The sequence below is a fragment of the Manis pentadactyla genome, chromosome 10, assembly GCF_030020395.1.
Source record: "Manis pentadactyla isolate mManPen7 chromosome 10, mManPen7.hap1, whole genome shotgun sequence".
Taxonomy (NCBI): domain Eukaryota; kingdom Metazoa; phylum Chordata; class Mammalia; order Pholidota; family Manidae; genus Manis; species Manis pentadactyla.
In genome coordinates, this window is record NC_080028.1 from 125352810 (window position 1) to 125376605 (window position 23796).

Genomic DNA, 23796 nt, shown 5'->3' on the forward strand with positions numbered 1-23796 from the left:
CGTGCGCAGTGGGCTGTCCCTGCAGGTGCCGGCGGCCGCCCCTCCCGCGCCTGCGCAGTGCCTCGCGCCTGCGCCCGCGTCTCGCCAGCAGGGGGCGCCCACGCGGGAAGGCGAGGCTGGGGAGGAGTGGTGCCCAGTCCGCGTGCGTTCAGGGCGTGCGAGGTCCTGCCTGGCAGGGCGGATGGAGGCTGAGGAACTTTCAAGAGCATGTGTGTGGGGTGGGCAGGAAGGCCCTGCATGCCGGGGTGTGGCCATGGCCACGGGCTCAGTTCAGAAGCGAGGGGAGGCCAATGGGGGTCCTCGGGTAGATGGGTCTCCCGTTAGGGTTGTTAAAATCAGGAAAAGATGGAGACCAGCCTTGAAGATTCCCTGAGGAAACAGAACCAGTTTGGTCATCCAGGGAAAGCTTAATTTAGCTTACTTTGCAAGGCTAACTTGACCTGGATCATTTCTTGCTTGTGTCTCTGGAAATGGTAAGTAAAACCTGAGCGGGTTCCCAAGGTTGAGATGAGGTGGCCGCTGACTAGTGCCCTATTCTGACCAATCACCGTGAAGAACAAGCTGCTCCCCAGCAGCGCCCCCGAGCCTCGTTCCTGTTCTGGCCTGAGTGCTGCCTGGCTGCAAACGGCCTTGGTGGTGTGTGCGCCGTACGTTTTCACTAAGGACTACCTCGGTGGTTCATTGGTTTTACCTTGACTGTTCTGAACCTTTGACTGGGTTGGGGCTACCTGGGAGGGCTTGGGGGGTGTTGGAGTGTCCAAGGTGAGGTCGGGGTCACTTTGGGCAGCAAGGTAGCAAGATTGGATTGGGGTCATCTGGGGCCGAGATGGTCATGATGCTGGGTTGGGGTCACCTTGGATGAGGAGGGTCCCAAAGCAGGAGTAGGGTCACCTGGTGCAGATGGTTGTTGGGCCAAGCAGGGGTCCCCTGGGGTAAGGTGTCCCCACGGCTCTGAGGACACTGCTCCCAGGGGCACTTGTCAGCAGGGCAGCCGGGCCTGGTGGTGGTCGTGCCGCTGTGGTTGCGCAGCACCAGTGCCATCGGGTCACAGTGACAAATGGTGAAGTAATGACCAGAGCAGGAGGCGCAATTCTCTGCCCCCAAAACACCTGTGGGGGAGGGGGTCGGCACCCCTAGTGTTTCCTTCTTGACCCCTTTCTACCTGAAGTGGTCTCCTGCTGCGTTAGCTCTTCTATCTCTCTCCCCAGAAGGTGGACTCCTAGGAGAGGGACTTTGGTGCGCGGCTACATCCTGGGGTCCAAGAGCCCTGGCACAGGGGAGGTCCTTGGTCAATATTTGTCAGATGAGAGAGTCAGAAGATCTGGCTTCAAATCTTGACCAGACACCTAAGCTAGTGTAGGCATGTCTGAAAGGGTATCTCGCCGTGACCCTCCTTACCCAGAACGACTCAGGACACACGGGCCCACGCAAGATATTTTATTATTTGAAAGAGAAAACGGCTGCCCCCAGAGAGAGGGAACAGCAGCTCGTGGGTGAGGAAGCACATTTTTAAGGAGTAGGGGTAGGGTGTGTCCTGCGTTGGTGATTGGATCTTAAGGGGTGGGCGACCATCTGGTCGGTGGTGATTGGATCTTAAGGGGTAGGGGTCTTAGAGCGCCAGAATTTGTCTTCAATGTGCTGTTACCCTTTCTGAACCTCCATTTCCCAGCCCTGAAATTAAAATAGTATAATAATAATAATAATACCAAACTCAAAGGTATTTTGTAGGGTCACGTGAAAATGTAGAAGGGCTTGTCACAATGCCTGGCACAGAAATGCTACATTAATGGTAGTGTAATTTGAGCATACCTGAGGACTTACCTGGCCTGCTCTCTCTAGTGAGACACAGAGAAGGGCCAATCTAGTGCAAGGGCAGGGCAGGGTGGGTTAGGAATGGGCCGCAAAAATCTTAAAAACCTCCTTCCTACCAAACCTCACAGACTGCAGCCTCCACACCACCACCAAAAGTGGCTGCCAGGGAGCTCTGTGCACCTGCTGCTTGGTCCTCCCCTTCACCCTGCCTTCCTGTTTTTCTTTCAAGAACAGATCCTTGCCATTTCCCACTTAAACTGGTTACACCCTGCAGTTTTTTCCAGCCATTTCTAAACCTGATCTCCGTTCTGCATAACCAAACACAGGATTAGAGCTAGGCTGGCTCAGAAATGCGCTAGGATGGAAGGAGGGGGTGGGGGCAGGGGAAGGGCCAGGCTGATCAGGACAGACAATTACAAAGAGACCAGCTTCGGATTTTTGTTCTTATGCCCTTTGTAATCATTGTTAGCTATTGTAGCCACCCCCCAGGAGAGTGTGAAGGTCACTGGCAAAGGAAGAGCCTCCCTGGGGTTACTATGGCCCAGACATTTCTCAGGATTGATGGCAAAAGTTGAAGTGGATGGTAACACTCATAATTCTTAAGGCTTTACAAAAGGCAATAAAACTTAGTCATTACAACAGTAGGTTACCATACATGGATATATACATAAATATATGCATTTTAAAAGTGAAACCAGTATGTCAGCTCTTAATTTCTGTCTATCCTATGCCAAAATATGTATTTTTTTGTGCGTCAGTGTCAAGTTGCTGGTATTCAATGCAGAATTTTAGAATAGGGCCTCTCTGATTGTTTCCATAGGAATAATGCTATAATTAGGGGATTCACTCTAGACCAGGGGCTGGGCACATTCATTCAGTGATTGAGAGGCATTGTATCATAGTGGTTAAAACTGGCTATGGGCTCTGGCCACACAGCGTTGACTTGGATCTGAGCTCTTACTGTCTTTCTAAACCTCTCTTTGCCTCGGTTTCCTTGTGTGAATAGGGATCATACAGTACGATCCACATCGCAGGATTGTTGAGAAGATTTGATGAATCAAAGCATACGGAATATATAGAAAAGTGCTCAGCACTTAGCAGGGACCCAGTTCCCAGTCTTTGGGAGATTACGAGGGAAACCTTTTATAATCATCTCTGTACAGGTTCTTGCATAAAAATAAAATTTTTACATTTGAAAATAAAAAAGTTTTCATTTTTCTGAGGTAAAAACTTAGGAATGGGATTGTTGGGTTGAAGTGTATGTTTATCTTATAAGAAACTGCCCAAATATTTTCCCAAGTGGCTCTACTGTTTTGCATTGCCCCTGGCAGTACCTGAGAGCTCTGGTTGTTCTGTAAATGTGCTGGCACCTTTTACTTTTTGGCCACTGTAGTAGCAATGTGGTAGCAGGTTATTGTGGTTTAAATTTGCATTTCCTTAATGACTGATGGCATTTGAACATCTTTTCATGGGCTTATTTGCCATACACATAGTGTTTTCAAACTCTGCCCATTTTTAAGAATTTGGTTGTTTTCTTACTTTTTTGAGCATTTTTTGTGTTCTGTGGATACAAGTTCTCTGTCAGGGAAACGATTCACAGATCCTTTCTCCCAATCTGTGCCTTTTTTATTCACGGTCTTTTGCAGAGAGAGTTTTTAATTTTGAGGAGGTCCAATCTGTCAATATTCCTCTTACGCTTTTGGTGTCATAGCTCAGGAATCTTTGCTTAAACCAAGGTCACTGAGATGCTCTCCTGTGTTTTTTTCCTGGAAGTTTTATGGTTTTAAGTTTTGTGTTTAGGTTATGCTCTATTGTGAATTAATTTTGTGTAATGGATTGAGGTATAGATTGAAGTGTGTTTTTTTCTCCCACACATGGATTCTAATGTCCCACCACCATTTGTCGAAAAGACTATTCCTTTTCCATTGCATTACACCTTTGTCAAAAATTGACCGCATTTGACTAGGTCTATTTCCGGACTCTTTTAGACCAGGATTTGGCAAACTTTTCCTGTAAAGGGTCAGATAGCAAATTGTTTATTTGAAATGCTATCTTTATCACATATTAAATTTTCATATATACTTGGTTATATGTATAGAGATGTTCTTTTTTTTTTATTAGCATTAGGGTTGATTTTTTTTTGGTATCATTAATCTACAATTACATGAGGAACATTATGTTTACTAGACTCCCCCCATCATCAAGTTCCCCCACATACCCCATTGCAGTCACTGTCCATCAGCGTAGTAAGATACTGTAGAATCACTACTTCTCCTCTCCGTTCTGTACAGCCTTCCCTGTGCACCCCCCCACATTCTGCACGCTAATCGTAATGTCCCCTTTCTTTCCCCCTGCCCTATCCCTCCCTTCCCACCCATCCTCCCCAGTCCCTTTCCCTTTGGTAACTGTTAGTCCATTCTTGGGTTCTGTGATTCTGCTGCTGTTTTGCTTCTTCAGTTTTTCCTTTGTTCTTATACTCCACAGATGAGTGAAATCATTTAATACTTGTCTTTCTCTGCCTGGCTTATTTCACTGAGCATAATACCCTCTAGCTCCATCCATGTTGTTGCAAATGGTAGGATTTGTTTTCTTCTTGTGGCTCAATAATATTCCATTGTGTATATGTACCACCTCTTCTTTATCCATTCATCTACCAGTCAATATGGTGAGTCATAGTAATAGAGGTCATAACAGTGAACACAGTGAATTGGTTCCTTGTTTCCATGATAGATTTCCCTTTGCTTATGGCGTAGCGTTCCTTCAGTGCACCTCTGGATTCTGCATGTTATCAAGGTTCTTATGTCATCTTCTCCTCAGCGAGAATGGGCTTTAGATTTTGTTTGTTTCTGTTAAATCTTATCACTGTCATTTCGGTATTGCTGTCATGCTAACCTGATTTTAAAAAATCAGAGTTTTCTATCTCTGCTTACGCATCAGTTTAAATAGCAACCGAATGATCTGTTCCTCGTTGTTGAGAACAGCTCACCCATTTGAGTCATTGCCACTCGCACTGCTTAGAGGACTCTGTGACACCCCTCTCAATTTCTTCAGTTTATCTGAAGAGCTCTTCAGGTTTTGAGGCATCTCTTCCTGTATTAAGTTGGTAATTTTGTTTTCCTGGAGAATCAGCAGCAAGTTTATCAGAGTTACACAAAGTGCAGTAACCCCTGTGCCTGGCTCGGTGCTGACTTTTCCTTTTTTATTCTTGACCCCTGGGTGGGCATATGGGCTCCATTTGGTCCCGTCCAGCTTTTGCTTAGGAGGCCCCCCCTTTCTTTCCTCCCACCAGCAGCGCAGCCGTTGAATCAAAGCATCTTGTTCCACACCCTAGTGGGAGATCAAGATGCTCACGAGCTACAGGAAGCTCTTTCTGCTGTGCTACTTCCCAGAGGTAGTTCCTGGAGCCGAATTAGCTGATTTTTAATTTATGTTGGTTATTTTTTTCTAATTTACTAGTAAAGGGGTTTAGGATTATGAATTTTCCTGTTGATATGGCTTTGGCAATACAGTTTCTTAAATCAACTTTGTTTTTTTAGAGTAGTTTTAGGTTCACAGCAAAATTAAGAGGAAGGCACAGAGATTTCTATATACCTCTGCCCCTAATACACACAGCCTCCCCACTGCCAGCACCCCACACTAGGGTGGTGCGCTTGCTAGAATCAGTGAACCCATGCCGACACATTATCCCCTGAAGTCTGTGGTTCACAACAGAGTTCACGCATGGTGATGCAACTTCTGTGGGCATGTGTGTCCATTATTACAGTTTCACACAGAATAGTTTTACAGCCCTAAAAGTCTCCTGTGCTCCACCTGTTCATGCCTCCCTCTCCCCACTTCTGTCCACCACTGGTCCTTTCACTGTCTCCATGGTTTTGTCTTTTTCAGAGTGTCACAGAACTGGAATCATTCAGCACGCAGTCTTCTTTCACATTGGCTTCTGTCACGTAGCAATGTGCAATAAAGTTCCTCCACGTCTTTTCATGACCTGATGGTGCATTTCTTGTCAGCACAGAATAATACTGCACTGTCTTGCTCCCATCCACTGAGGGACATCTTGGTTGCTTCCAAGTTAAGACAACTATGAATAAAGCTGCTATGAGCACCCGTGTGCAGACTTCCATGTGGACCGAAGTTTTCATCTCAGTCGGGTAAACCCCAAAGAGCACAATTGCCAGGTCATATGGTTCCGAGTATGTTTACTTTTGTAAGGAACTGCCAGACTGGCTTCCAAGGTGGCTGTTCCACGCTGAGACCCCCAGCAGGGAGCGAGAGCTGCTGCTCCACATCCTCGCCAGCATTCGGTATTGGCTGCGCTCTGGATTCCGGCCGTTCTAATAGGCGTGTGGTGGTGTCTCAGGGTTTTGATTTGCATCAGCCTGATGATGAGTGACGCTGAGCATTGTTCCAGGTGCCTGTCAGCTTCTTGGGTCAGGTCTTTTGCTTATTGTTTTAATGGAGTTGTTCATTTTCTTATTTTTACTTGTGAGTTCTTTGTGTGATTTGGATGACAGTCCATTATCAGACGTATCTTTTGCAAAAATGCCTTTTGCTAGGCTGAGGCTGTCTTCTCATTCCCTTTACATAGTATTTTTCAGTTTAGGAGAGAGTTTTTGATTTTCAGAGGTTTGTTTTTTTCCCTGCTTTTATTTTATTAATGTTTACTCTCAATGCAGTTTGATCTAAGAATATGGTCAATATTATTAAGGTTTTTAGAATTTGGCATTTTCTTTATGGCTAACAACTGTTTCCATGGATCCCTGTGCTGTTTTGACCCACTTCTATTGGCCCCCTTTTCATATGGTGGACATCTTGATCCCAAGGATGGTTTGAATGCACAGTTTTAAGTCAGAATTATGCCAACAAGATAAATTTCCATCCAGAAAGTATTTTCAACAAGAAGTCCAAGTTAAGTGCAGCGAATCACATCAGTGCCTCAGTGCATCATTTGGGAGTGAGAGGCCAGGTCTCCAGAAGCAATGAATGGAGGGCCCAGGGCACCTTATCTGTGGTGAGAGACAGAAGCCTATGGCTGCCATCCAGACTCCATTACCTGGGAGAGTACCTGGTTTTTGTTCCTAGCCAACATAGCACAAACTGACTGGCAGCAGACTGATATTTCACTGGAATTTTTTTTCCATAGCGGGGAAGGGTCTAATAAGCAAAGTCCTGTAATTGCTCAACCCCTAAGGTAACCCTCAGATGCTTCCGAAAACCACGCCACGAGGAAGTGGGCTGCTCACCGAGGCTCAGAGGGGAGCTGCCTCCCGTCCCCTCCAGCGGACGGGTCCTGAAGGATGGCAGATGCATCCTGTTTTCCCTCTTCAGTGCCCAGCTGACTTGGGTGGTCATAGTCTGTTTTTAGCCCAAAGTGCCAGAGCCTGGGGAGTCATACGTGGACCGGGACCAGAGGAATGCCCGTCACCCAGGCCTCTGGGCCGCATCCCTGGATGCAGAGAACACGCCAAGCCAGTAGATCTTCTTTTGAGAGGGAGCTAGTGTGTTTTCTGCTGCACAGAGATGGTCTATTATATTAGGCAGGAAAGTTTTGAAATTGCACTTATACGAAGGGTTTCTTTTTTTCTGGGCAGCAAAGGAGTGTGTTTTCTGTCTGCTGGTAATAGAGAATTTGTGCGTGCGTGTGTGTGTGTGTGTGTGTGTGTGTGTGTGTGTGTGTGTGTGTGTGATGGGAGGGGGGTAACCTTCCATATGGTTCAGGGCCAGCTGGCCCTTCTGCCCCCATTTTTCCCTGCCCCCCTCCCACCTGCCACCTGGCTGGGACCCAAGCCAAGCCGATCAGAGCCCTCTTGTGAGTTTTCCAGGAAGGAGGCGCTCTTTATCTCTGGGATTTTTGGATATAAGCCTAGAGCTCTTGGGGGGTCTTCTCAGCCCCGTGAATTTGGAGAATGCCTGCCAAGAGGATACACTGGGGAATGTAGGAGAGAGAGAGAAACCCTGATTACATTATTTGAACACTTGGAGCCGGCTGTGTCCTGCAGCCTGTTCTACTTTGGACTTCCAGTTCTATGGGCAATAAACCCTTTTTTGGGTTTAGGGTAGATTGAGTTGGACTTGTGTTACTGGAAACCGAAAAATCCTGCCTGGTGTATCAATTTAATGTCATGACTTGGACTGGACTGGTAGCAGAGATAAGGAAAGAGGTAGACAGCTTCAAGTTACCTTCCAGGGAAAGAAGCTTCAGACTTCCAGATGGATTTGATATGGTAGGAGAGGGAAAGAGGTGATCAAGTTTCAAACCTAGATTTTTGGCTTAAGCAACTGGCATAGACTCGGCATTTGCTGAGCTAGCAGAGAAGGTCAGGTGGAGAGACCCAGAGTCCCTTTGTGAGCACGTTAGGTCCAAAGTGCCTGTTAGGTCCCGTGCTCACTGCAAGTGCTTTCTTATAAAAGCTGCCCCATTTCTGAGTTCTTGGGAATAATTTCAGCACTGATTGCATTTCGTTTCATCCCCAATTGTTTTGCAAGAAGGTGTTTATGGCCCATAGATGTCTGCTTGCATGCTAACTTGACTGCTCAGAACGTCCCAGAACTGTGCTCTGTGGCCCGCTGCCTCTGAGGTGTGCCCCCACTGTTGCATGTGCCAGGAGAGGGGGGCCTGACTGTCTCCCTCTGGTCAGTGCTGTGGGGTGTTGTCTGGAGGCCTGTAGGAGCCTTTCTTTGTCCTTTAAGTTCAGTGAGGCACCAGGATGGTCTCTATTTTTACAGCTCTACTTAGGTTCTTATTGGAACATGTGGATCTTTTTTTTTTTCCAGGCTCTTCCTTCATTTGAATCATATATTCTAGTAATACAAACACATATTTAAATATATACCTAGATATATGCATTTTTTCTGTTCTAATTTTGCCTTTCGCTGTGGGTTGAATTGTGTTCCCCTTAAGATTTGTATGTTAAAGCCCTAGCCCCCCCAGAGTGCTGGTATCTGGAGGGAGAGTCTGTAGGTGATGATGTTGAGGAGGTCAGTAGGAGTGTGGCCCTGATCTGGCAGGATTGAGGCCCTAGACAAAGAGAAAAAGAGAGAGGTCGCTGTCTCCATCACGTGAGGACGCGGGAGAAGGCAGCCATCTGCTCACCGGGAAGAGAACCCTGCTGGGAACTGGCTGATCTCAGACCACCATCCCAGAGCTGTGGTCTTTGTTTAATACGGTTGAAGCCCAGGCTGTGGTATTTGTGATGGCCGCCCGGCAGACAGGACACCGTCCTGTCCTCCAGCGAGATCTTTAGCATCTTGGGCATCTTTATTTTCTGTCTGTGGTCTTACCTCTCTCCTTTGCCTCTTCCTCGCTCTTTGCCTTACATCTCACTGTCTGCATCTGGAATGTGGGGTTAGCCCTCACAATTTCTAGGGTCTCTAGTTTCATCTCAGGATGAGAACTTAATTTCTCTCTGACTCATTTGAGATTTGAAGCATCGTGTTACCTCGACACTAATGCCTATGTTTTAATTCATTAAGTTTTTGCATGTTTGTAACAGATGTCACAGGGCCCCGCCCTTATCCCCCCAACCTGATCATTACAGCAAATACTAGATTTCCAGCTGCACCGTCTGTCTTTCAATGAGGGCTGTGCCATCTGGACAGAGGCAGGACCAAAGTGTGTGTGTGTGTGTGTGTGTGTGTGTGTGTGTGTGTGTATGTTGGGAGGTCAGTACTCAGGGCGAAACAGGAATTGACAGGAGTTGGCATATAAATATCTCAGCTTCCCACCCTGCGGGGGACGCTTGGGTTTGTGTTTTGCGCCAGCCCCCAGGGATCAGGTCCACTCATTGTGGTCAGATATGCTTCTGGTGGGAGTCATCAGGGAACGCCAGCCAGATGGAAACGCAGGAGAAAGGCAGGCCCACAGAGGCTGCTGTGCCTGCGCCCATCCCCTTGGAGACTTGTTTGCTAGTTTCTGATATTTTCCTCCATTGTTCTTTTTCTTGCAAGTATATGCACTTATTCCCTCCTTTTATTTAAACAGTAAAGAATATTCTGTACCTTCTGTTCTCCACTTAAAATAAATGTGAGAGAACATGACAAAAAGAATAGAGATGAGATCGCAGGTAGAAAACATGAAAAGGTTTCCAGGATGTAGATAATAACTCCAAGGTAGAGAATGATGTCTTAGTCTGCTCAGGCTGTGAGAACAGATACCGTAGACCAGATGGCTTAAGCCACAGAAATTAACTTTCTCCTGTGTGCCCTGCAGATCCCAGAGGGAAGCCAGTACCTAGAGCTCTCCCTTTTTTTTAGGATTGCATTTGACTTCATTGTGTCACTATGCATATGACAGTTCATGTCACTAAAGCAGAGGTACTTTAACCTGAGGAAATATGTAGATGTCTTCTTTTCCCAGTGGAAAATGTTTTTTTGGAAATAAAAATCTCATTGTAGTTGTATGTAAAATTGCAGCATCTGTTATCCTCAGGAAGCAGAGGGAAAAGAGATGGACGCTGCCAGTACGCAAAGCATCCGTCCTCCCTCCCAGTGGGCCGGTCGTGGGTGCTCCAGCTGCAGCCCTGTGAAGCTTGCATGTGCTCCTTTGCATGCTCGCGCTCTGTACACTTGCCGGTGACCACCACATGCCGGCCTGCTCTGGCGTCTGGGGATCCAGGGATGGAAAAAACCCTCAGACAAACATCCCTGCCTGCCCAGAGTGCACAGCTATGAGCTAGCTTGGAAGTGCTTAAGAGGAAGATGTGGACAGGGAAAGGGACACAAGATGTTGCATGTTTCTCAAGTTTTATATGAAGCAGCAGCACTGTTCGTAATATTCTGTACCCCAACATGGAGCCCCTTCCGACTCATCTGCATGAACGGCTGGGGAAGGAGTAAAGTGGTGGGTTCACAAGGACGCTTAGAAGAGAAGCGCCCATGGCCTTGGGGGTAAATGGCCTCAGAGGCAGGCAGGGAGAGCCAGACTGTGGGCTGGGGCCCGGGGGGCAACGGCACAGTGATCTGCGCAGAGGGCCCACAGGCACAGTGGCTCCGGCAGGTGCTCGGGGCTGTGCCCTGTCCTTCCTGCAAGGAGAGCCAGTCCCTTCTATTCCCCTCACAGATCTGGGCTACCCAACCATCTCAGAGAACTTGGACCACACGTTCCTACTGCTTCCAGGCCACTGCCTGGGAATGGCTTTCTCCAACTTGTACTACAACTATGAACTATGCAAGTTCTGCAACACCAAGAGCCTGAACCAGACTGAGTGTGATCAAATTTGTGAGTATTGCAAATGGAATTTGTTTGTTACGTTTTGTTGAGATAAAATCTACATACAATTCCATGGGTTTTGGTACATTGACAAGGTTGTGCAGCAATCACGCCTTCTCCAGTTCCAGAGCATTTTCAGCCCCCAAAAGGAGACCCTCCGCCCACGACAGTCGCTGCTCAGGCCCCTACCCCAGCCCCTGGCTGCCACTCGTCGGCACTCTATCTGCATGGATGTGCCTGTTGTGAACATTTCGCATGAGTGGAATCCTACAGTATGTCGTGGCCCCTTGCGTCTGCTTCCTTCGCTTAGACTGTTGTGTCCCAGGTTCATCCAGGTTGTAGCACACATCAGAACCTCATTCCTTTTTATAGCTGAATAATATCCCATTGTGGAGAGACCTCATTTTGTGTATCCATTCATCCATCAGCTGATGAACCTATGGCTTGTTTCCACATTTTGCCTATTATGAGTAATGCTGCTATGAACATTCGTGTACAAGTTTTTGTGTGGATGTGTTTGTGTGCCTAGGAGTGGAACTGCTGGGTCATACAGCAGCTCTGTGCTTAGCTTGGTGAGGACCCGCCAAACCGTTTTCCACCATGGCTGCACCATTTTACATTTTACCAGCATTGTATGAGGATTCCAGTTTGCCACATCTCCAAGATTTCTTATACAGTAATTTGTGAATTACTGTAAAATATACAAAGTTTACCATTTTAAGCATTTTTAAGTGGTCAGTCCTGTGGCATTAAGCACATTCACACTGTTGGGCAGCACCCCCACCATCCTTCTCCAGAGCTTTCCTCATCCTGCAAAACTGACACCCTGTCCCCCTCAAACACTTGCTCCCTGGCCCCTGCCTGCCACCACTTTCTGCTCTGTGGGGTTGACTACTCCCGGCACCTCATGTGAAAACTTTTAGTTCCTTTCTCACCTCCTTTTGTGTCTATTCTACAGCTGTTTTCGTGTGGTTGCCATGGGGATTACATTGAACATCCTAAAATTAAAACATTCTAATTTGAATTTATACCAGCTTCACTTCAATAACATATAAAAACTCCACTCCTATGCACCACCCCCTCCCCATTCCTTTTCAGTTACAATGGCACAGTACAGTTATATATTGTGTCCAGAAACGTAGACCAATAATTGGCTTTTCACGCAGTAGTTTCCTAAATCATGCCAGAAACAGAAAGTGGAGTTACAAACCAAAGCCGTGACACTGGCTTTCACAGCTGCCCCTATGTTTGCCTCTGCCAGAGAGCTTTATTATTTTAATCTGTATGTCATGATATGGTCAGTGTCACTAAGAATTATTAAATGAAGCAAGTGAGCTGGAGAATATCATGCATAGCATCATCCCACTTGTATTTTAAAAGATTATCTCTAGAAAGTATGAAAGGAATATACACAAAACTGTGGCAACACAAACAGGGGGGTGGGGAGCCACTGTTACTTCATACCTCATTCGTGTCCTTTTTTCCAGTGAGTGTGTATTTATTGTTTAATCTTAAAATACATGTATTTAAAGGACAGATTAAGGCAGACCAGATTAGAAAAGGAGACTGGAGGCCCTGAGTGTTTTTATACGAGTGGCGAGCTGAGGTTGCAGGGCGATGAATGACTGATGGAACCAGACATAAATACCTTGCGTTTCACATAGCATAGCTGCCACAGGGTTAAGGAGAGGTCCCCTCTTTACTGCATTATTTTTACAGAACCTGGTCACGGCAATAAACACAAAATATTACTCATGTCTACCATCTCTTGGGATGTGCTAATAGCAGTGATGACCAGGAGTAAAAAAATAGCAGTATTTATTAATTTAATAACAGCATTTATTATTTTAAATTATATTTGTTGTAATGGAGTTTACCTACTTTATCTAAAAGGTGAAGAAAAGCTTGGAAAATCACTTGAAGTTGGACAGCATGTTTATCCCATTTTAGCAGAGGGATATATGGCTCAGAAGAACATCTATGCCTGGACATCTCTAGGGACGGGGAAGTGCCTCGCGGCCCTCGCCGTCTCGGGACCTGTGTGCCTCATCCTGCATTGGCTCACAGAAACCAGTGTCTTGTGGGAACTGAAAGCCAGGTTTCCTAGCTTCTACAGGAAGCAAAAACTGGTGAGTGTGTCAGAGTGTAACTCTCTGAGGACAGATTGGGGGGCCGGCCGAGGGAGCCTGGAGGTACCTCATGGACCCTCCAGGCAGAGGGGATGGGCTGTGCCTGGGACCCCTGGGGATGCGATGGGAAGAGTGCTGGCCAAGGTCAGCGGAGTAGAGCGAGGCCCTGGGTCTCCTAGGCCAGCCAGCTTCCCAGAGCACCTCTTCCCCAGTCATCCGGGGGCCTGAGAGGAGGAAGGTGTGTTCTGTCGGCTCTTGGCCTGAATAGGCCAAGGAAGTTCTGTGGAAAATGTGGTTTATTTTACCCTGATGTCCCCAGGCCTCATGTCTTTTAATTTTCTTCAAAAGCTGATGCCACATGAAGTCTGTGTGACCACCCTGCTATGGGGGGCCACTGGTGTTCAGTCTTGAACACCTGTTGTTGCCCTGAGAGGCGGGGAGTGTTTGTGGGAACCGAGGTCAGCGGGGCACTTTCCAGGCCTTCCCAGGTTGGAGGCCGGTGCATGGGCCCCTCCACAGCGGCTAAGGCGGTTGCACCTCCCATCCAGGGCTCGGGAAAGCAGGTGGCTTTACAGAGCACAGTGTCAGCGCCCCGTGACTAAGATGTAGAAGAGGAGGCGAAAATGATCGAGACTTGCTTGGAAATCCTGTGTAAGAAAAACCCACTGGTTGTTAAAGAGTCAAAGGTAAGGCCAAATGTGGCTTAAAAGCAGCATCCGTTACTCCTGTGGGCCCTCTGCTGGCTCTGAGTACTGGCAAAGGACTCGGGTGGGGTCAGTGGAAGGGAGGTTCCCAAATGAATCCCCTGGGAGTTTGTTTGTGTGCCCAAAGAGGGAAGTCAGTGCCTCAACCTTCCCCTGCAGGAGGGCCTGGGACGGGAGGCGCACAAGCCCGAGCCCAGGCACAGGCAGCCTCCCAGGCCAGATGGACCGTGAATCTCTCCCGGATCTAGAAAACAGCTTGCACAGGAGCCAAGGTGGGGAAGAGGCTCCGAAACCTGGTTCCCAGCCTGGTTAGTCGCCCTGAGAGCCTGGCCAGAATTTTGAGACCCTTCAAACATCCAGAACTCCCCAAGTGTGTTAGTTTTATTATGTTTCCCTATAGTTACTGGTGGTTAAAAGAACAAACCAACTCAGCAACAGCAAAGGGTTTGGGTTTTGTTTGCTTCAAGGCCAGAAGGGGGCTGTCCTAGAAAACCAGCTCCTCAGTTTTCAGGGAAGGAGGAGGAGAGCAAACCTCACTGACGCCGCTGGGAGTAGCGGCCAGAGGAGCTGGCGGACCCCAGCCTGGGTACCTAGCGCCCTGGCCCCGAGGGCAGCTCAGGCCCGCCCCTGGAGCAGCGCCACCTGCTGCCTCCGGCCCCTCACTGCGCCTGTGTCTCAGGTCTATGCCAAGAAGGTGCCACCACTGGCCGTGAACAAGTTCCCCTTCACCGTCCAAGCAGAGGAATGCTTTGGCCTCCTTGGCCTCAGTGGAGCTGGAAAAACTTCCGTTTCAAAATGCTGATGGGGGAAAAGCCCATCACCTGTGGGGATGCCTTTGTCAAGGGCCTCAGCATCAGTTCTCACCTGGGGCAGGTAGGCACCACCCTGGGGATGGCGTGTCAAGAAGAGAGGCACTTCAGTACGCCTGGCGGTGTTACACAGGCTTTGGGAAAGGGACGGCATGGACGTGGTCTTTGAAACTCCCATGTGTCAGGCTTATCTGCGACTCCCAAATCCACACCTCCATCCTAGACCTCTTCTCCGAGCTCCAGATTGCAGGTCAAGCTGATTACTCACATCACCTCTCGAATGTCCCACAGGTGCCTAAAACTCTGTGGATCCCCAGAGCCACCAGCTGTCCCTACACACCCCAGCCTCTTCCTCCCCCTCCACTGAGCTTCCTGGGGGAGTGACTGGCACACATCTACTGCTGCCCAAGCCACCACCCAGGATGCCCATGGGCGCTTCTCCCAAACAGCCTGGGCTCTGTGGTGCTGGCCCCACTCCCACGGTGCTCACCCTGGTCACGTCTATTCCTGACATTCAGTGTCACCTTCCCTGCCTTCTCCACCACATCACGTGATGCTGACCTTTCCCTCCTCCAAACCCCACGCTCCCTTTGTTCTTCATTGACTGGTCTCTGTCACAAGCCCTTCTCTCTCAGACTCTGCTGGTGAGTCTTGCGGTCTGTTAGAATGTGGCATTCCTCATGCCGCAGCGCCATCCCTGCCTTTCTTGTTCCGCGCGCACTGTCCCCACCTGATCTCATTTGCTGTTCGGACTCCCATTATCTGCTGATGTCCCCCATGCAGCCACGTCCCCAGCCCAGCCCCAGTCCTGGCCTCCAGAACTGCACACCCATGCCTTCTCGACAGCCTTACTCAGACGTCTCCATTCTGAACTCCAACGTGCGATACACCCCTCAAGCCTGGCTTTCTTCTTGGGGTCTCCCATTCAGTGAAACTACTTGATGAATGCCTACTATGTGCCAACAATCCCTTTGGCCCAGGAGTCTGATCCACACTTGCAAGGAGCTCAGGAGCATGTGAACGAGCCATCGCCATGCCGTCATGTAAGTGTAGCAAGGGGACCAGCGCACGGTTGACTCAACAGAGAGGGTGAACCAGAACGTCATGATCAAAGTGGCACTGCTAACAGCACGAACCGTGGTATTGCCAAGAATTTTATCAAACCAGCTTCAATGTCCACGACCAAAGTAACATTCAGAGAGAAAACAGAAGAACCTACACAGGCTGGTTCCAGAATCCATTCTTTTAATTACCAATCTTTTGGTATATATAGCCTGTGGAACAATCATAGCCAATACAGGCCTCTCGTGCCTATGAAACATTTACTATCAATTTTAACTTTTTGTATTACTTTAAAAATTATGCACAAAGCTTCTGTTAATGGCAAATTATGTAACTCTGACCCCCTTTCTGGTGATAAGAACTAGAAAAAAGGACCAAATTTTAAAAACACGTGTTTGGAGGCTCCAGAAAGCTGACAAGATGGTGAAGACTTATGAGCCAGAGGCAAGAGGACAGAGGCCTGGGAGGGGACCAGCTGAGCCTGTGGGGCTGAGAGCTGAGTATTGCTCTTGGCGCTGAAGTAACGGGCACTGGGATCCAAGGCAGGCCCCTGGTGTACCCTTCCTTTGGGTTGGGACCCTGAAGGACTGCACCCCAGGTGAAGGACGACCTATACCTAGACAAGCTCATCCAAGGACTGCAAAACAGCTGGGACCTGTAGCAGTCCCTGAAATGGGCCTGAAATGACCCGAAGCCACTAGTGCTCCCAGGCACCTTGCAGAAGTAAATGTAAATCCTCTCTGGTGGAAGATGATACCACTCGAGGCCTCAAATTATTTCTACAAACAGCTCTGCAAACGCAATGCTTGGTACACAATAGAAAATAATCTGGTACATGTACATAAAAGACAACACCCCCCAAAAATAAATAATTTAGAATGAAGCATGGAGAGTCAAAAGGGTAGAAAATGTACAGAAGAAAGTAAGAGGCATTGTGCTGCATCTTCCAGACAGACCCTGGTAGCCCCACCTGGTGTTCACACCCTGTGTAGTCCCCATCCTATACAGGACGGGTCGGTGTGACCCATACAGAGACAGGGTGTCACTGCTGAGACTGGGTTATAAAAGGCACTGCAACTTCTGTCTGGAGCACACTCTGTCCCTTGCATCACTCACTCTGGGGATGCTGACTGCCATGTCCTGAAGATGGACCCTGTGGAGGGGCTCGTGTGGTAAGGAACAATCCATGAACACCTGTGCCCGGCCAACAACACTTCAGTACCTAAGGAAACAACCAGAAAAATGGGGAGGGGCTCTAAATATCTTTTAAGCCAATAGAGGGAGACAATAGAAAAATGAAAAAATAATGTGACAGAAAACAAGAAGTGAGAGAGCAAAAGGAATGTGGGGCACATAGGACAAATAGCCCCGAATAAGTTGGTAAATTTAAATCCAAATAGATCACTAATTACATTAAATATAAATGGACTAAGATTCCGTTTAAAAGAGTAAGATTGTCCAAGAGGGTATTCAAAAGGTTAAACATAGAGTTATTGGACTCAGCAATTCCACTCCTAGGTGAAAACCCGAGATCTGAAACCTACATCCACACAAAAATTCGTACCTAAATGTTCATAGCAGCATTACAATACCCAAAAGGTGGAGATAACTCAAACAACCACCAACAGATGAATGGATAAACAAAATGTGATCTGTTTTGGGTATAATGGAATCTTACTGGAATGGAATGTTATTCCTACAATGGAGTATCACCCAGTCATATAAAGGAATGGAGCACTGACACGTGGTACGACGTGGATGAATCTCATAAACATTATGCTGAGAGAAAGAAGCCACACACACAAGGCCACGCATTATATGATCCCATTTATATGAAATGCCCAGAACAGGCAAAGCTACAGAGACAGTGAGTAGATGAGTGGTTGCTGGGGGCTCACTGTTAATGGACATGGAGTTTCTTTTGGGGGTGTCGAGATGGTCTGAAACTATCTGTGATGATGGACCCACCAGTCTAATTATGCTGAAAACCACTGAGTTGTACACAGTCCATGGGTGAATTGTATAGTGTGTGAATTAGATCTCCATAAAGGTGTTACAAAAAGGAAGGAAGAGACAAACAAAGGGATGAAAGAGAAGATAGGACAGGACAAGCGCAGGTGGTCCCAGGCAGGTCTCCTGTCAGTCATTCTCTAGCTGACATTTGCCGAAGTTCATAAAGAGGAAAGTATGAACCTAAGCCATGAGCTCAGATGATAAGAAATGTTATATTTCTGTGTTATTTAATACTAAGTGACATCTGCCTGCAGGCCCTTATGCTGCCTGGTTGGCAAGAAACTGGATTTCAGTCTTTCTGGAACCCAACTGCACAGTACCTCCTGGCAGTTTGTGAAAAGTCATGGCTAGAAATCTGGAATTTAAATATAGTTAAGCCTGCTCCTCTGTTTCTCTGCCCTCTCCTGAAAAGCTCATGGGAATACATCTCATCAGCGAGCTCTACAAAGCCACCGTCTTGCCCTCACCCACTGTGAGTCTTCTGCTTGCCCCCACTTATCTGTACAAGTATCTTAGAGCATTCTTTTCACATTTCCTAGAATACATTCTTACCAGAATGTGCTGGTATTACAGAAGTCAGCAGTGACCCGAGAGTCCACATGCAGTTCTCCCAGAGTCGCGCCTGCCTCAGCATCCCTGGCTCCACTCCAGGCCCGCCTTCGGTCCGCAGTGCCCCTGTGTGCCGAACGGGCTCCTGGCTGTCCCAAGTGAGCCACCTGCCATGGCGACAGGTTTACTCCAAACTCAGGTGTGTACCATGTTTTACATTTCTATAATCTTTAAATCACATCACTACACTTTCGAGACTTCTATCCCAAAACTGCTTCAAGAAATAGAAAACCTGTATAGACCCAAACTAGAGGTAAAAATGACACAGTGGTCAAATATCTACCCTTTCTTAAAAGAAAGGGATTGATGGGCAGTCTACCTACCACCACCAAACCGATCATCTCTTTCCCATATAACCCTTCAGAATCACGGGCAAGAAGGTGGGGCGCTACCAGCTCGTAAGTGGTATTGAAACCAGACAGGGACGGTACCCCAAATAAGCCATAAGCCAATTTCATGGAGGAACATGTCTAATAGAAAATATTTTTAAGGGGAAAAAATTAAGCATCGTCTACTTACTGGACACTTGGAAGGTGACAAGAGGCAGGGAGGTGCTGGGTAGGGAGGTTTCATGCCAGGCAGGCGGGAGGAGGGGCACCACCAGCGCTCTGGCCCCCAGTGTTCCCATTCACAGATGCCAGCAGCAAGCACTGCATCCCCAGCTCCCTAGTGTCAACCCCCGAGGCAGATGTCTGCCCAGGCCCCTGCTCGGTTGGCTTTCCTTCTCATGTGCCTCCCTCCTGGACTGTGTTCCCACCCAGGCACAGCAGTGGGTCGGCTACTGTCCCCAGTTTGATGTCCTGCTCAACCACATGACTGACTGGGAGATGCTGGTCATGTACGCCTGCATCCACAGCATCCCTGAGCCCCACATCAGTGCCTGTGTGGACCAAATTCTGGATGACTTACTCATGTACACGTATGCTGACAAGCTGGTGAAGACTTACAGGTGAGACTTGGGGCTCCCTTGGGCCCTCCACCTCCAGTAACAAGACGTGCTCCAGCTTGCACTGCAGGCTCATGATGCTGTCCCTCAGCATCTTCAGTGTCCGAGCCACTGAGGTTCTGCTAAGAAGCCTTGGGGTGTGCCTCAGACCTCCACTGCCTGATATTAGCCCAGCTCCAATTAGCTTACACAGAGAGAAGCCACACCTCTCCTGAGGCCCAGGACCCACCTCAAGCTGTGGGCAGTGCTCCTGCAGGTTCTTGGCAGTCCCTCCTTCCACAGCTGGGAAGTCAGAGGTGCCCAGGGGTCAGATGGTGACAAACTTGGATCTTCCCTCTCTGTTGGTTTCAAGCAGGTTTTTGTGTTTCCTCTTGTCTTTTGAAAATTAAATGAGCTAACACTTGCAAAGTGTGGAACAGCACCTTGCACATTGTAATGCTATGTGTCCATTGAAAGAGTTAGTAAAATGGCCCTATGCCCATGGAAACCCTCGAAGAAGACTCACTGACCGTGCACTCACCCCGGACTGATCCCTGCATCCCAGGGAATGGTTCAGACACTGAGCATACAGCTAAGTCACAGTGCAACTTGGAGGGGCGTGGTGGGTCACGTTCCTAAAGGCCCCACCAAGGGTGTGGAGCACTTTCTAAACAGAGAAGAAATGCGGAGAAGGGTTGGACTACTGGTGATTGATGATTGCCATTCACCCCACCCTTCTCCTCCTCTGGCCCCAGCAGTGGCAACAAGCAGAAGCTGAGCACTGGCATTGCCCTGCTTGGAGAGCCTGCGGTCATCTTCCTGGATGAGCCGTCCACCGGCATGGACCCTGTGGCCCGGCGCCTAATCTGGGACACCATAGCCAGGGCCCGTGAGTCTGGCAAGGCCATCGTCATCACCTCCCATAGGTAGAGCCGGGGTCCCTGTGGGTCCGTGGATGGGAGGGGCCGGGTGGACGGAAGACCTGTCACCGGCTGGTTCAGAGTCTGTGAGGAGAGTCCCCAGGCTCTGCCATGTGGCCACACTCTGAGCACGGGAATCAGGAACAGCCTCATCTGGGCGTCGACACGTCCCATCTGCACAAGCCCTTGCTGTGGGCAGGCGTCGGCAGCCCCCAGCCCTGGGTCAGGCCTCCCCCCTTCTCCGCAGCATGGAGGAGTGTGAGGCCTTGTGCACCCGGCTGGCCATCATGGTGCAGGGTCAGTTCAAGTGCCTGGGCAGCCCACAACACCTCAAGAGCAAGTTTGGCAGCGGCTACTCCCTGCGGGCCAAGGTCCGGAGCGATGGGCAGCAGGAGGCGCTGGAGGACTTCAAGGCCTTCGTGGACCTGACCTTCCCAGGTGTGCGCAGAGGTGACTGTGCCTGGCCCCCGCCAGGTCCCACATGCCTGACCCCTGGAACGAGGGCTGTGATTCTATGGGGCCCAGGCGCCCGGCCCTGCTGCTGATCCTCAAGGGGATCCGGTCTCTTTTTGTGCAGGCAGCGTTCTGGAAGATGAGCACCAGGGGATGGTTCATTACCACCTGCCTGGCGATGACCTCAGCTGGGCAAAGGTGAGCAGGTACCTGGGCATCAGGGTGAGTCACCTCTGAAGCTCACCACATGCTGGGGCAGCACCTTCTCTTTCGGGAGAGAGTCACGTTCAGGGCTGGTGTAGCACCTCTCCGACTTTACCATGGCAACATCCCCATGGATTTCATGGAACACACAGTGTTTGAGCAGAAAGGGACCTCGGATCAGCTCCTCTGCCCCCTCATTTAAAAAGGTGGGGATCAGACCCAGAGAGAGGCCACCACATGCCCAAGGGTCACACAGCAAGCCAGGGACCCAGCAGGGCCCTGCCTTCTGGCACCATTCCCAGCCAGGGCCTTTTCCCTGAGCTCACAGACTGCTGGCTTCTATTGTGCAGGCTGCTTGGGAGGGGCTCTGGGGACCTTGCCCTTCACCCTCTGCTCCCTCCTCTCCCCTCCCTGGGCCTATTATTGACAGAGGCCTCCCCTTCCCACAGGTGTTTGGCACTCTGGAGCAAGCCAAGAGAAAGTACGTGTTGGATGAGTACTCTGTCAGCCGGGTCTCCCTGGAGGACATCTTCCTGAGCTTCACCTACCCTGTGACCCCCACACAAGGGGACAACAAACAAGGGCAGGCAAAGCCACCAGGCCCCTCATCTCCTTCACCTCCACCCTCTCAGGCTCCCTCCTGCCTCCCTCCCAGGCTCTCCCCCAGCCCTCCTCCCAGCCTCCCTCTCTACCCCCTTCCCAGCCTCACTCCTGGAGGCCTTGCTCCCAGCCTCCCTCCCCACCTCCCTCAGACTCTGCCTTGCCATAACAAAGAGTCCCAAGTACTGGGTTAGCCCAGGTGTGCACAGCCTGCCACCAGCTGTAAGGGTTGCAAGGCAGCCCACGGCCCAGGGAGCTCAGCTCGTGGGCAGAGGGGCAGGGGGCTCCCAGCCAGATTGAAGCCACTCATCCTAGAGGCCTGGTGGAGAACCTAGTGCATTTCAGGGGAGAAGGATCCCCTTGAGTCCCATCTGGGCGGCCTGTGGCCTCACTGAGACCTGGCTGTGGAAGCAGCCTCAGAGGAGCATCCACCAGGTCCTTTCAAGGGGCTCTCCCCCAGCCCTCCTGGGGATGACCATGGTGCCATGATACCACACTTCTGAGGGTAGGAGGAGAGGACAGATCCATGAGTTTGCTAGCCTAAGTCCCAATTTTTCAATATTTTGGTATTTGGATTTGTGGGGCTCCATTTGTCCTCTGCTCTGGCCCCTGCATATGTTAGAGGTGACCCTGCATGTGATCCTATATCAACCCATGAAGTGGATATGATTGCTTCCATTTCCCAGATAAGTAAACTGAGACTGAGAAATACTCAGCAACTTTCCACAGTCAAAGGTACTACAGCCAAGATTCGACTCAGATAGAGGTTCTCAAAGTGGGGCTCCTAACCAGCTGAATCCACATCATCCGGAACCTTGTTAGATATGCAGATTCTGGGGCCCTGTCCCAGAACTGTTGAATCAGAGATATTTGGGGTGAGGCCCAGCAATCTGGGTTGCAATGACCCCGTGTTAACAGCTGCTTCTGATGCACCTTGGGTGTGAGAACTGAGCAAAGGCCCTGTGCTGGGGACTGCTGCGCCGTGAGCCGGGGAGTGCGGTGACACGGGGCTCTGAGGACTCTCCAAGCCATGCTCCATGCGTGACCTCTCTCCAGTGTGGGCACCAGCCCCTCTAGGCAGCCCTCAGGCCTGCCTGTGCCGCTAGCTCTCTCCCTCCGTCCTCAGCCAAGCTCTGGGGAGGTGCTGTGCCCCTGCCCCGCCTCACCCCAACGTTGTAGCCTGGTCACGTCCCTGGCTGCCACACCCCCTGGCTTCCGGTCCTTTCCCCAGGTAGCTGCTCTGTGGCATTTCACAACCTCTGCTGCCCCCTTCTGATGAAACCGGCCTCATGCGCGGTCTGGTTCTTGGGGCCCCTCCGTGGCCCTTCCCTGCCTCCTCTGAAGGTTCCTCTTCCTTTCTCGCTGAATGCTGGGATTCCTCAAGCTCCCAGCCTCCTTCACTTTTCCTTACCCTCCCCTTTGCCCTCTGCCTCCCTTGAATTTCCTCCTCATTCGCCCCCAAACCTTCAATTGCCATTTTATTCCAGCCAGGAACTTCCCTGAGCTCTGAACAATCTAAACTTTTCCAATGAGTTTTTCTCACACATGCCCCCACCCCAAGCCCAGCGGGAACAGGACCCTTCTTACACCCTCTGGGAGTGGCTCCTCACCCCACTGGGGGCCTAAGGGTGTTACTGCCAGGGTGGTGGGTAGGGGCCAGAGAAGGCATGATCGTAGCCTAGCCAAGAGAACACCTTCTCCTGACAAGTAAGAAAACATCATCTCTAAATAAATAAAAGTGGTAAGAACATATGAACAACACAGAGGAAAGGCAGCCCAGGTACGCTAAATGACCAGGGATGCTCTTCTGCACTCTACAGAACCGCACAGGACAGAGCCTGACTCCCTTGCTGGTGAGGCCAGTTTATTAGTCCCTTTACAGTGTTACCAAAGTCTAACCCTGGGAGAGGGTGGCCTCTTCCCTGGGGGTAATGGCAACAAAGTAACTACTAGGGAGGACAGCAGGGTAACAAAGTGGGAAACAGTAGTAATGGAAGGAAGCACAGGTGTGAGAAAGGATGAGAGCCAGGGGTCCTGTGACTTAGCCTCCTCCCAGCCCTTTGTGTAGGACATGGGACATCTGGGGAGCAGGTGCACATCCTGTGCACATCGCCCCTGCCGCCACCTCCGCCAACTTCCAAAGCCCCAGCCCCTTGTCTCCTTGGGATCATGAGACTCAGGCCCGCTGTGTGTGTTCATCCATTTACTATCCTGCTGCTGACTGTCATGAAGCCTTGGCACCCTGGCTGCTATGCATGTGCCTGGCTGCCCAGTGCAGACCAAGCACCTGAAAGGGTTCAGTGAGCATTAGGGATGGGGACAGAGGGGTGATGACGGCTGAGGCCGCAGGG

The 23796-nt window shown here is 49.7% G+C and overlaps 1 protein-coding gene across 2 annotated transcripts; it reads left to right on the forward strand.

Annotated features, from left to right (window-relative positions):
• The first annotated feature begins 128 nt into the window (after positions 1 to 128).
• Positions 129 to 13825, forward strand: LOC118929953 (ATP-binding cassette sub-family A member 17-like). 2 transcript variants are annotated; one of them, XR_008999537.1, is made up of 4 exons: positions 129 to 473; positions 10868 to 11026; positions 12911 to 13146; positions 13695 to 13825. XR_008999537.1 is itself a non-coding variant. In XM_057508333.1 (3 exons), exons 1-3 carry the CDS (start codon positions 10684 to 10686, stop codon positions 13746 to 13748), a joined length of 633 nt encoding a protein of 210 aa, XP_057364316.1. In that variant the 5' UTR covers positions 9635 to 10683; the 3' UTR covers positions 13749 to 13825. The 2 variants fall into 2 exon arrangements, 1 of the variants encoding a protein (XP_057364316.1); XM_057508333.1 differs by lacking the exon at positions 129 to 473 and having other exon boundaries at positions 9635 to 11026.
• The last annotated feature ends 9971 nt before the right edge of the window (positions 13826 to 23796 follow it).